The sequence below is a fragment of the Agelaius phoeniceus genome, chromosome 5, assembly GCF_051311805.1.
Source record: "Agelaius phoeniceus isolate bAgePho1 chromosome 5, bAgePho1.hap1, whole genome shotgun sequence".
In the NCBI taxonomy this organism is placed as follows: domain Eukaryota; kingdom Metazoa; phylum Chordata; class Aves; order Passeriformes; family Icteridae; genus Agelaius; species Agelaius phoeniceus.
Window position 1 is genome coordinate 6,472,861 of NC_135269.1, and position 12,679 is coordinate 6,485,539.

Here is a 12,679-nt window from a genome sequence, read left to right on the forward strand (position 1 = left end):
GGAATTTCTCCAGAAATGCAAGGAAGGCTGGCTTGGAGAAGTAGCCAATGGTTCACATGTCTCCTTACCACTAACTGGTGCCAAGAAGCAGCTAATCTGTTATGGTGACTAGTCCAGCAGGCACTTTAGAAATTAGTCCACAGGGGTTGAAAGTTTAAACAATATTGAGTTAGAATTTCATTGGTCCACAATCATGAAGTAAACATTTTTAAATGAGTGGTGCTAATCATGTTTTAACCCTGATCTAAGCAGCATCTCCCTATTGGAAAGTGTGGAAAATATGAACAGAGACAGCTTTTCCAAAGAAAAGCTTCAGATCCTAGCCCTTCTTTCAAGTACACACCCAAGCCCTTCCAGAAGATTGCTCTCTCTTCCTGAAGGAACTGTCTCCTTTGCCTCAAAAGCAGGTCAGGTCTCATCTGCAATTCTTCCACAATGCTTCAGCACTCCAGTGCTATTCCCAAGTCCATTGCCAAAGCAGACCTGCCCCTGATGCTTAAAGTTTTCTGTAGAACTTTTCCCATCACAGGAGGAGAGGTGATTTTCTGCTGATTTCCTATTCAGCACCACAGAGGCAGACTTCGAAAAGCCTATGAAAGGCAACTGAATGAATAAACTGTTCCCTCCAATTGTGACTCCATAATTTCCTCTCATTACTCTAATAGAAACAAATCTTTCTAATCTCAGCCCTATTACCTCACACAAAGGAAAATGGTCTGTAATCCCGTTAGAACTGGGCTGCTGCTGGACACATTTTAAGGTCATTGTTCTGGGATGCCAGCCTTCACTCTATGTGACTGGGAGAAGTGGGAAATGCAATTACTGGGCTATTCAAGTCCCTAGAATGAAACCCTGCCATTAATAGGCAAAAGCCAGTGAGAAAAAGAGCCGTTGCTTTATGAAATTACAGGGTTTGGCTAAATTAGAGTCTAATCAGCACCTCAGTAAAGGAGCAGGGTTAGCTCCTACTGCCATCCCTGGAATTTCTTCATGTCACTCAACCAGATATTTGGCATCCCTTATGGAAACCCAACCTGCAAGATGGCTTATGGTCATGAAGCTGGTGGTGTACAAGTCCAGTGGAGACAATGGTGAAGGATTTATACTGTCCTTTGATGTGGGAAAGCCCTTAGAGCTCAGGAACAGAAATCTGCCTGCTGCTGCTGCCATCACCTCATCCAGTACTTTGGCTTTGAGCTTTTTGGCAGAATCTGGGATCAAATCTGTCTCTTAATATTCATGGCCTACAGCACCAGTTTTACTAATTGCTGGTGCAACCCAGCTAAGCAGCCAGGTGGGAAATTTGCATTGCTAAACTCATGGAGATGCAACTTCCCCACAAGGAATTCACACTTGGGAGGAGAGAAGGGGGCTAGCTCTGCTTGTGGCAGTCAGTGAAGCAAAGCAGAACAAGATGAGTGGGAATAATCTCAACCACCTCATTGAGCTGGCTTCTGTTGAGTGTTTAGACACTGACATGTTACTAATCACTCCCATCCATGTGAAGGCAAGGCATTTTTAGCTGGCAGCAAAGAAAGAGCAAGAAATCTTGCAGATGAATGTTAGGAGAGACCACACAAGAACAACGACCATCACAAACCACAAGCAGAGACAAACTTTTGTCCCAGATTGTTCCTAGCATTCAACCTCCAACTGTTATTCCCTACATTTGCTTCTCCTCCTGTCCCTCTCTTGAGCTGTATGGCTGCTCCTGCTGGTCTCTCCTGCAGTCAGATAGCCGCTCATGTCACTGTTTTGATGTCCCTCTTTCTCCTTCTCTGATGTGTTTTTCCTCAGTATCCCAAAGGACTCCTGTCCCACAAGACGAGTCTGGGCTTCTGCTGAAAACAGAACCATTCTTGCAGGTCCCAGACAGAAGGGATGTGGGCTGAGGTACAGTTCCTGCTAGAGGAGGAGGAAGCAGCTGATCACCACTGGAATCTCCAAGTCCCTTGAAGAGCTGAGAGTCACTTCGCTGTTTATGCTCTTTATTAGTCCCTATTCTCTTTAATCGGCTTAGACTGATGAGCCAAGGCAGCGGTAGGGATCAGCCAGGCTGTTTAATTAAAGGATTGCAGCTCAGCCTTGCAGTTTGGGGGTTTGTGTAAATGAGCTGCAAGTACATTATTTAATCTGCTGTGCTGAGAGGAGTTGGGGCATTAATGAAGCAAACTCTAATTAAAACTAGATGGCTGATGGTTATTAGTGGCATCAGTTCTGACAGGATTTATCTCATTTAGGGAAATCATCAGAAGGGGGAAAGAGAGACTAAACCCGAGCTGGTCTATCAGAATTCACAGCAGCACCACTTGTGACTGGCTGTCCATTCAGTGGGACACAGGAGAGCTGCACAGGGAGCCTCTATGTACCAGGCTCTCCCACCAGGAGCCCTGATGAGCTTATTTAGGGATATGCTTGGCTCACCCAGGAACTGATTGTCTATTCAAGCTGTCTGACCCACATATTTCAGTCTTGACTGACTTTTGTTCTGCCTTGGTTTAATGGGGAATCTGTTCATGATTTGAGCACGGTGACAGACTCTGTAAATGATATGATTTCTCCTAGAAGCCTACTGAGCCATTCCAGAACACCTTATGGATATCAGCTCCATGCTGACTCTGTTTTTTTCTCTCTCTGACATTTTTTTGCCTTCCTCACTGCATTGTATGTGTAACTTTGGACATGAAGGAAGCCCGTGCTGACTTCAAGACCTGGCAGAGACTAGGAGATGTTTTATGGCTAGCATAAAGCTAAATATTGAGTTCAATAACTCTCTGACTGTTTCTCACCTTCAAATAGCCACGGTGGCTTCAACCATCTTTGTCTCTGCATAGAATATAGTGTCACATGCAGATTCAGGACTGCTGTTGGGATCTGGAGGCATTAGAAATGGCAAGGACCCAAGAAAGACTGACTGGGGAAAAAAAGTAAGGAATGCATGAGGCCTGCAGTGTGGGGCAAGCTACAAAAGGCATCAAATGGACAGGCATAGATCAGTAGGAGAAGCCCAGATGCAACATGCTATAGGGGTCATTGTCATTCATCCCAAATTCATGATTTCCTGGCTCAGACTCATCTTCAGATGCAAAGCTGTTAAATTACTGAAACAGGTGATCACTCCTTCTTCAATTTACCTGTCCAATCCCAGCAGAAGGAGGGCAGGCAAACTCGGCTCAAGGGATAGGCAAGGCCTTTGGGAGTTAGCAGGACAAAAGGAAGGCTTGACAAAGAACGTGACAAAAATGATCCTAGAGCTTTAGACTGTAGGACTGACAGCCTTGTAGAATAAGAACATCTTAGAAACTAAGAGATCTGATCAGAAATAAGATGGAGGCCGGGACAATGGGGCAGGGTCAAGGATAAGGGTATAAAGATAGAACACTATGGCAAAACTGATCCTTAGTTCTAGACAAACTAGAGCACTTAAACAAAACCCTCTCACTCTGGAAATGTAAGGGAGAGGTGGCTTTCCCTAGCACAGAAATCTCCAAGGTCTCCTCCTCTGCTGTCTCCTTTTCCTTGCCAGCATCTCCCCATCTGCCATGACAGGGCTGCCATGTAAACTTCCCCAGTGCCTGAAAGCTCCCAGCACAGAGTGCTCATGGGGCTTAACCCTTCCATCTTCATACACAAATGGGCAAGAGAGCTCCTTCTTTACCCTGTCTCCAAGTGTGGCCAAACCCTACCTATGAGCATACACACCCAGCCATCCCTGCTCTCTTCACAGTTGTCCAGCACTCACACTTTTGCTTGGAAGGAAATCAGAAACCACAGTCTGCTCCAGTGAGTAGAACAAGACAAATGTAATTATAAAAATGCAGTAGCCTCACTACTGCAACTCAGCTGCCCAGTTCTGTTCAGAGCCCTGGTAGCAACTCAGGGTTTTTACACAGGTGCCAAAGGTCAAAGTCTAGCAGTGTAATGAGACATCTTTAAAGAGAAACCTCTTTGCTGTTGTCAGAAGGGTGATGAGGCCTGGGAAAACAGGTCTGTAAGAGGTAAGGGTGGGAAGTGATGAGAGGGGAAGGAGATGGCAAGAACAGAGGGACATGGCCAAGTGTGGAACCTAAATGCAGTATATGCATCTCAAGTACCTCTGAAGCTCTTTGGACCTCCTGGTCTTGGCACTGACATCTTTCCCTGATGCGGAAGAGCTGAGAACTGCTGGTGTCCCCACACCTGGCTGCACTGGATACAAGCTGGTGAAAGTTAATAGTACCTGTCTGTAGCTGTTGTTTGTGGCAAGCTCACATAGGTAAAAATGCTCCCCCTGCCCCATCTCAGGGTGTGTGACAGAACCCTGAGTTTTTTGGGTGACTTGCTGTTTTTTAAATGTTATAATGTGTGTCCAGGAACCTCATAGTGTGAGATAAATAATTTGTAGGAGAGAGAAGCGTGTGTGTTTCAGTGTCACATACAGTAAGAAGAGGTACAAGCATGAATGTGGGTCAGCAGAAGTGGATGTTTGAAGAGAGGCTGAAAAAACATTTTGTGTGTCTGTGAGTGGAGATTGAGGAGGTTTTCAGGCAATTTCACCACAGTACAAACAACAATCTCTGGGAGGGAAAAGAGAGGGACAGCAATTCTGGGAGCATGGGATGGAGGGGAGCATGGAGGAGGATTGGTATGTGTAATATGTGAGTTTTGTCTGGGGCAGGAAGATCAGTGATGGATGATAAAGAAGTAGAAAAAATAAAGGTCTTGCTGACAACAATTTCCCACCTTGGTGAGGAGTCTGGAGATGAAGGCTTCTGCTCGGTGTCAGCTGCTGGACAACAGAACTGGTGTAAAACTGTTTCATTCCTGTAAGAGAAAACAAACCACAGTTGGTCAGGGTTCCCTTCACTCAGCAGAAAGCTCAAGGGAGAATGCTATTTTTGGGCTGCTCCAAGGGGACAGTGACTCCCAGTGATGCTGAAAGAGTAGTCTAATTATTATGTGAACATTTTTTACTCCAAGGTGGAGGGGAGCAGAGAGAAGGGGGCTGACAGTTCTATTCCCTTACCTTACCTGTTCTGCTTCTGATGTCAACCTGTGGAGAATGGGGCAAAAGTGCACAAACCAAAAGTTTTCCTTTTCGCAGCATTTGTTTCACAATCCCATACATCTCATGAAAAACAGCTTTGTCTGTCTTTCATTCTATTTCTTTTGGGACAGAAATATGTCCTTAAATGTGCTTTCTTGTATATGTTTCCTATATATTGCAAAGTAGTTGATTTTCTTTTTTTACCAGTGGCTAAATTACCTCAGCAGACATTTCTTGTGAAGAGCACAGAAATGGCCTTAGCACATCACTACTGGGGATTATCAGGAATAATAGTTGAGAACTGACAGGACAAGCACAAGTAGGAGAACTGAGACCACGACAAGAGAAAGAGACCATAGAAGAGAAAAGCAAAAAAAGTAATCTACTTGAGCAAAACAGGAAAAAAAACCACAAAAAATGTGTTTATTAGATAAGAAAGGCAAAAGATTTAATCCAAAGTTAGAAATCCTAGTGTTACAGAAATTTCAGACACTGGGTTCTCATTTCCATTAGATAGGTTTATTGCAAGAAATCAATTATGGTATTTGGTGTCTTGAGCTTGGTGCCTCAAAAGAGGGACCCCAATAAAAGAAATCCCTGGACAATTATACCCTCATGACCTAAACTCCCCATACCTCATGCAACAGCTCAACAGCATTATTGGGGTCTGGGATTTCCTTGCTCTTCATTGGTTTGGTGTTTTGTTACCAGTGGTTGTCACTTTTTCTTCTCCATATCTATCGCCAGCCGGGGGCTCTGTACAAATCATGAATAGGGCAGGACTGCTAGGAATGAGTCTTGAGCTGTTTTATTTTCCAGCATTGGTCTCATTACATGGTTTTGTCAATGGGAAGGTGCTATCAGGTCACATTACAGGCAGCAGACCAAGAAGTTAATGTTACAACTCCCTGTAAATGTTTTTTGACCAATCACACAAAGCAAAAGTACATTGACAGTAGTTCCATCCAATCGCTATAAACTTCTCTTTCTCTTTTGTGATCCCCAGGCATACACCAGAGGGACTGGGTTCCACCTTGGAGACTACTCCTGTTCATTTTCCACTTCCTTTCCATCTCTTGATCCTGGTCATATCTGATATTTTTCAAATCCAAGCCCTCACTTTTGCATCATAGCACCCAGACAAGAGCAGGGAGAGGGTTAACCTGCGGAAGAAGTTGACCCGTTCCCACCCTAAGAGGTTGTGTCTTAATTGTTATCAGGAGAAAGCAGCTCTCATCTGGATGGAAAAGGCAAGTGTCCTAGAGCCTCACTGCCACTTCTAAGCCTCAAGAAAGTGCTCCAGGAAAGCAACTGTCTTCCTAATGCTGTGAAATCTTCAGGTAAGATGTTATTTTTGTTGCTGTGATTCAAGAGGGCCTGCCAGGGTTGTAGTGTCTGGTGGCTACCTGGATTTTATCACCCTGGGGTGTTGTCAGCTTTTGCAAGTTTGATGTTTGAAGTGAGCCTTGAGATGTTTAGTATCTGTCATAAGTCAGGGTAATACTTTTGATGGTGGTTTGTTGTTTTTTTTTTTTTTTTTCTTTTCCTTTCTATGCTGTCTTTTTGTTGTGTTTTAAAACAAATCTTACTTCATAAGCCAGAAAGGCTACATAACTTGAACATGTGGCCTCTGAGGAGTTGAAGCCTAGAAAGCCTGAGTCTTGTTTTAGCCTTTGAAAAATCAGGAAAGAGGCAATGTAACTTCACTCACTACTTTGGAGTGTGGATCTGTAATTTTGTTTCTTTTAAAGTACTCCTGGTAGGTGGCAATGGTCAACCAATTAAGAGGGTGGGTTCAGGGCTTGCTTTTTTGCCCACATTTTTCTGTACATCCTCTGCTTTGCCTTCCTCAAACCGTTGCAAAGACTGAAATTAAGCACACACTGTTGAAGGCTGATCAGGCTGGTGATTGTGGAGATAATTCCTCCCCACCTACCAGGATGCTGTTGAACTGTTCTTTTCCAATGTATTGCTTTAAAAATAAACAAATTATTATCTCTTGGGCTGTGTACTGATAAAAGCTTGGAAGGGAAAACCAGCAAGAAGAAAAAGTGTTCTGGGTGAGTTGGGTGGCACAAAAGAGGAAGGGGCTCAGGGGGAGGAGGAGGAGGAGGCATGCTGGGGTAATTGCTGCCAGCACTGAGGCCAGTGTGGAGGAGCAGCAGAGGATAAGGGTGAGCATAGATGCAAAGGGAGGACTGAGAACAGCCTGAGCCTGTCAGTGCCTTGCTCCATCTAGCTGGGATGCATGCTCCGGAGGCAAGGATTTGACAGTCCAGACCTATCTTAAATGCAGAGATAGCTTGGCCAGGAAGTTACCCATGCTGTCAATTGAAACATTAGCCCTCTCTCCTCTGAGAGAAAACAGCTGACTGAATTTTATTCAGTTGTCTTTAACATTGCTCCTGACAAGAGGTGTCATGCAGCCAGCTGCCTGCAGCCTCGATAGGGGTATCTGTGAATGAACTGTCCAGCCACAGCAATTCCTGCTCTGTGATGAACTTTAGAGAGGCTTGTGCCAAACCTCCTGGCTAACACAAGCTGTCTAGTGAGCTCAGGAATTAGCTCTACCTTTCTGGCTTCTCAGGGAGTGGGACTGTGCAGCAAAGGGGCTCCATGACTCACGCTGCCTTGGTCTTTCATGATGGATCCCAAGGGGATAAGCTTTTTTCCTCTTTCTTAAAAACTGGCATTGTAGAGGGAACAACAACTGAGGTCCAAAAATGTAAAGTCTCTGTAGCTTGCACATCACAGGGCCAAATGGAGAAAACTTTCCTAAAAATTCCCTTAGTACTGTATCCTCCCTTTGGACAAGTAAGTGCCTGTGGCCTTCTGCTCAGTCAGAACAGAGTCTTGAACAGTCCTGAACAGTTGGTTTCTCAGCTTACTTTAGCCCATACAAGTTGCCCCCTAAACATCAGTGCCCACTAGTTTAGCTCTGATCAAAGCTGTCTTGAAATAGAGATGCCCATCTGCAGACAGCTGTATTATGGTAAAAAACCTAACTACTTTTTGTTCTCCTGCACCCCCACAAAAGCAAATCCCCAGACAACATATGGAAAATGGTTGTGCTCCCTGTTCTCCAGCAGTCAGCTTTAATTAAACATATATCCAGTGTGGCCTGTTCCCAAAGATAAGGAGAAGCTCTGTGTTTTTCTGCATGAATGATTTTAGACTACAAGAAATGCCAAAACAAGACAGAATGAAAATTCTTCCCACCATGAGTACACAGAATGCACTTCTCCTTACCATGGTGCAACATCCCTGCATCCATCCCACTGCTCTGGTAAGTTTTGTAGGACTGCTGGCATGCTCCATGAATGAAGACCACTGGGTTAGGCCACTGCCTGGACCGACCAGCCTCTGGATTCTGATCCTTGAGCCCCACTGGCCTGCATATCAGCAAGCCCTGCCCTTGGCCCAAGCACACAGCAATTCTTAGAAATCTGACAATGCTGAATCAAGCAATGCTCTATCAGTAAATACGAGTCCAGCTCATGCAGCCTTTCTGTTTTCTCTTTAAAACTCCACATTTTGAAGAAAAGCAAGAGACTTCAAGCAAAAGTCACTGATTTTAGTGCTGGATATCTCAGCTTTCCTGGAGTCTTTTGCCACTTGTCTCTATCTTGCCTTTTTTGAGATAGCTGCCAAGAGAACAGATGGAGTTGCAGAAAATCATGGCCTAGGAGGGGAAGATTAAAGGCAGAAAGAGTCAAAGGAGAACTGAAGTCATCTCAGATAAGTTTTACTGGCTGTTATCTTAAGATGAGCACTGGAGAACCACAAACAGCAACTGTTTAGCAATGCTAAGTTAATGAAAGGCCAGTTGCAGTCCTCTGGCTCTCTAAAATGTAGCTCAATGCTCCTCCTACCCATGGAGCTGTGACAAAACCTAGCTAAGGTTAGCTGCAGACCTTACTCCTTCTATCACCTCCCTCCTGTGATAGATCTATTTTTGACTCCAGTCAACCTGATACTGAGAGTTGAAATGAGATCTCAAAAAGGCACTGTTTCCAAAAGTACTGTCTAACAGCTAGCTGCTTCTCCCCACTTCTTCACTGGCAGAATACCACAAAATTTTCTAGCTGTCATCTCAATTGTAAGGCATTAGACTAGTGTTTTGGAGGCAGCTGAGTATGGGCAGGGTTCATATTGTAAGGAAACATACATGATTAAAAAGAAATTCAAAGTAATTTCTGGAATTTAAGTTCATTAAGTTCCTGTAAATCTGATGGCCTTCTCATTCTTATGGGATACTGTTGACAGCAAGAATTTGGTAAGATTCAGAGAGGAACTGGACATTTTAAACATTATCTTATTAAAGTACTTAATGCAGATCCTTCCCAAAGCAAATGTGTAGGACTCAAACTTACCAGCATTAGAAAGCCCATAGCTCTTTTTTATTCTTTCCTCTTGAACATTTGATGTTGGCTATCTCAGAAAAACAAACCAGAACCACAAAAGTGATTGACTGAGAAAATTCTGTGTTGAGGGGCACGGGCCTTAGTAACCAAGATATTGAAGTGTAGCAGTGCAACAAGCCCGAAGCTATTGTTGCCTGGAAATAGAACAAACCTTCCCAAACAATGTTAGAATGATAATATAAAAGCAAACCTTTGCTTGAAAGCCTTCAGGTACACAATATGGCAAAACCTGCATGTGGTACCGTAATTCTACCATTTTTATAAGGTTAGTTGATTAGTATACCTATCATATATTGTCCAATTAGGAGAGTTGTTGGTTAGGTAATATTTCCTTGGGTACTGCCCCTTTGGAATTCATCCAGGGGCTTCTTTTCCTCACTTTGTTTTGTCTTTCCAGATTCTGGTTAGAAAACAGAACATCCTTGTTGTTGGCTCTCTTCTTGGAATAAGACTACATAGTATTTCAGGAATGTAGTTAGGTTAGCTTACTGTTCCAAAATGTAAGGGAAAGGGGTAAATGTAAGGTAAAAGTAACAAGAGCTACAGCCATGCATTAGCAATTGACAAAGCTACAAGTATATGAAAAATACAAAAAGCTAGAAATCTTTAGGCATCACTATCATTTTATTTTACATTCCCAGCAACTACCACAATCCCAACCCGAGTGTCGCTGGGATTCAGGAATCAAGCATTTTCATAGCTTATTTCAGACCAGTGCCTGTCTAGTTCTGCCTATAACCCTCCACAGGCTTCCATCTCTAGTTAATTGCATGGCAAAAATGAAGATGTGTCTTGATGCTGTCTAAATTCCAGGACACAGTCCTGCCTAACAAAAGCAAACTGATGAAGGAACCCCGCTGCAAAATGGCAGCACGATGGATAAATGTACAACACACACAGACATGCCCAGCCTAGCCAGGATGCTCAGTAGCCCCTTTTTCAGTCCACCTGAGTGCCTGTCATTCTACAGCTCTTCAGAATTTTCAAAGCTGTTCTTCCTTCTCTCCACCACTCAAAGTCATGGTAGGAGGGAGGAAGAGTGGGGGGAACTTGCCAGGAGCATCTATTCTCTCTGCTTGCCTGCCAAAAATGAAAAATCAAATATGTTTTGTAGTCTGGAACTTGGCTTGCTTTGATCATCTCATGAGTGTTGGAGAAAATGTCTTCTTCCATTATGTTTCTCTATAAATTTGATTATTGAAAGATCAGCACTCATCCTCTAAAACTTACCTAGCACCTGCTTAATCATCATTTTCTTTTTTTGGTACAAAAATCCATTTTAAGTCACACATCCTTTGCACAGCATTACTATAAATTTCTTCTTTCAGTGCTTGGGGATGGGATGAAGATGGGATTCCCATTGCTAGAGTATTTACAGTTTCTCACTAGAATATGTCGATTTTAGAGACCCTATAGAATATCTTAAAAGAAATTGCCCTTGCTAGTATAAAATACCATATGCAGACAGTCCTGTTTGGAAGGTGACAATCCAGTGTGACACTGTGACGCAAATGAGTGTCTCTGAGCTATTGTGGGGCTTTCAGAACAGCACAGCTTGCAAGGATAAGCACAGAGCACCGTGCTGGGGAAATGGAATTTCCTGTGTTGGAGGAAGAGGGTCTGAGCCAATGCTGCTGTGAACTGATCTCTTTTTTGGTTAACTCATTGGGTGACTACAACTGATATGTCACATGTGCCATTCATTTATCACCATCTGCTTCAAGGGATGGGGAGATTAATGCCATATCTTCCTGAACAGTTGGTTTCTCAGCTTACTTTAGTCCATATAAGTGGCAGGGATTTCTTCTGTTCATCTTCACTTTTACCTTGAAGAAATTCTTGGGGGAAAATGTGGCATAACTGGCAGATGGGTGCATGGATTTCAGAGAGAAATTGTGGTGTTTTGCACCAATTTTAGTACAAAGAACATGACTAGTAGACATGTGGGTGTGTACAAAGAGGGTCTGAGCATGAAGTGATAGATCCTTTTTAATGTAAGGTGGCACTGTTGGCATCAAAGTCAGCAATGTGCCTGGTAAATGGTGAAAATGAATTGTGGTCTCATATTATGGCTCAGCAGGGTCTGTTCCTCTGCCATGGACCTAAACACATGGTTCTGTCTTTGTGACAGGCTACTTGACATAAAGATGTCACCTGTCACTGTATTCAGTGAAAATTGCTGCTGAGAAGTCCATTTTGTTACCCAGAAACACTTGAAGGAAATCTCATCCATTTGTTAAGTCTACCAGGTGTGGCTGGGCAAACTGCCAGGTTTTCCTACATGCTGGAAATGGGCAAGAGTGGGAAAAGGAATGGGATGTGCTCAGGAATCAACTGCAGGGAGAGTCCATACTGGCTTCTGGGCCCAGTCTGACTGATATCTCCTTGTGACAGCCAGAAGCAAAGTCTGGGGCCAGGTTTTGGACCCACTTTCAGCATTTCTCATGCTAGCTAGGGCATTCATTTGTGCAGTTTTGTTGATGATGCTTCAGCTATGATGGGATTAAATACCAAGGTGAACTAAGGAGGATCAACTCACTCTCAATTTATCTGTGGACCAATTCTGTTATAACCAGAGACAGATGAGAGAAATTGTCCATAGTAGGAAACTTAAGATCAAATATCTACTGTATAAAGTTAGATCCCTAAAGTAATTAAATGTAATGTGTTGCATGCACATGCAGTGCCTTCATAAAAGATAGCAGCTTGAAGGGATTTGGAAATAGTACTTAAATTGGATGGAACAAAACATTCCAATTTGTGACATTTGGATGGCCTGGGAAAAGCTAGGTAACTCTGTGTAGAGGGATACTCATATCTCTGATGTTGCTGTGTTGGTGTCTCTTACAGAATTACTTGTTGATGAAATACTCTGGGTTTATGGGGAATGCTTCTCAGGTTCCCTCTCCTGTGTGCCCAGTGGAAGTGATTCACTCAGAAGTTTATTTTCTTGCTATTCTTTCCTTAGGGACAGTAGGAATAGGAACGAGGAAGATGATAGTACTTGATAATCAATTTTCAGGAAAAAACTTCCTGGGGAGAGGAGAGTTTGTCATTAGCTGCTACAGGGATTGGGGGCCTCCATCTCCTGAAATATTGTTGAATCACATGTCAATTGGGAGTCCATTCACTCCATTGAAATTGGCATGGCTGTCTGCTAATTGGATTGGTGCCTGTAAGCACAAAAAGGAAGAGGCCAAAGTGGCCATGGGAGGAGGAAGCACTGTAT

At 43.4% G+C, this 12,679-nt stretch overlaps 1 protein-coding gene across 5 annotated transcripts in view; it reads right to left on the minus strand.

The window, feature by feature from the left end:
* The window catches only part of IQSEC3 (IQ motif and Sec7 domain ArfGEF 3), a 99,663-nt gene that overhangs the window by 53,433 nt on the left and 33,551 nt on the right, over window positions 1-12,679 (minus strand). For all 5 annotated transcript variants that reach the window (XM_054630963.2, XM_077178225.1, XM_077178224.1 and 2 more), the window contains exon 2: window positions 4,723-4,803. In XM_054630963.2, coding sequence (XP_054486938.2) covers window positions 4,723-4,803 — 81 coding nt within the window. The remainder of the gene's footprint in view (window positions 1-4,722; window positions 4,804-12,679) is intronic.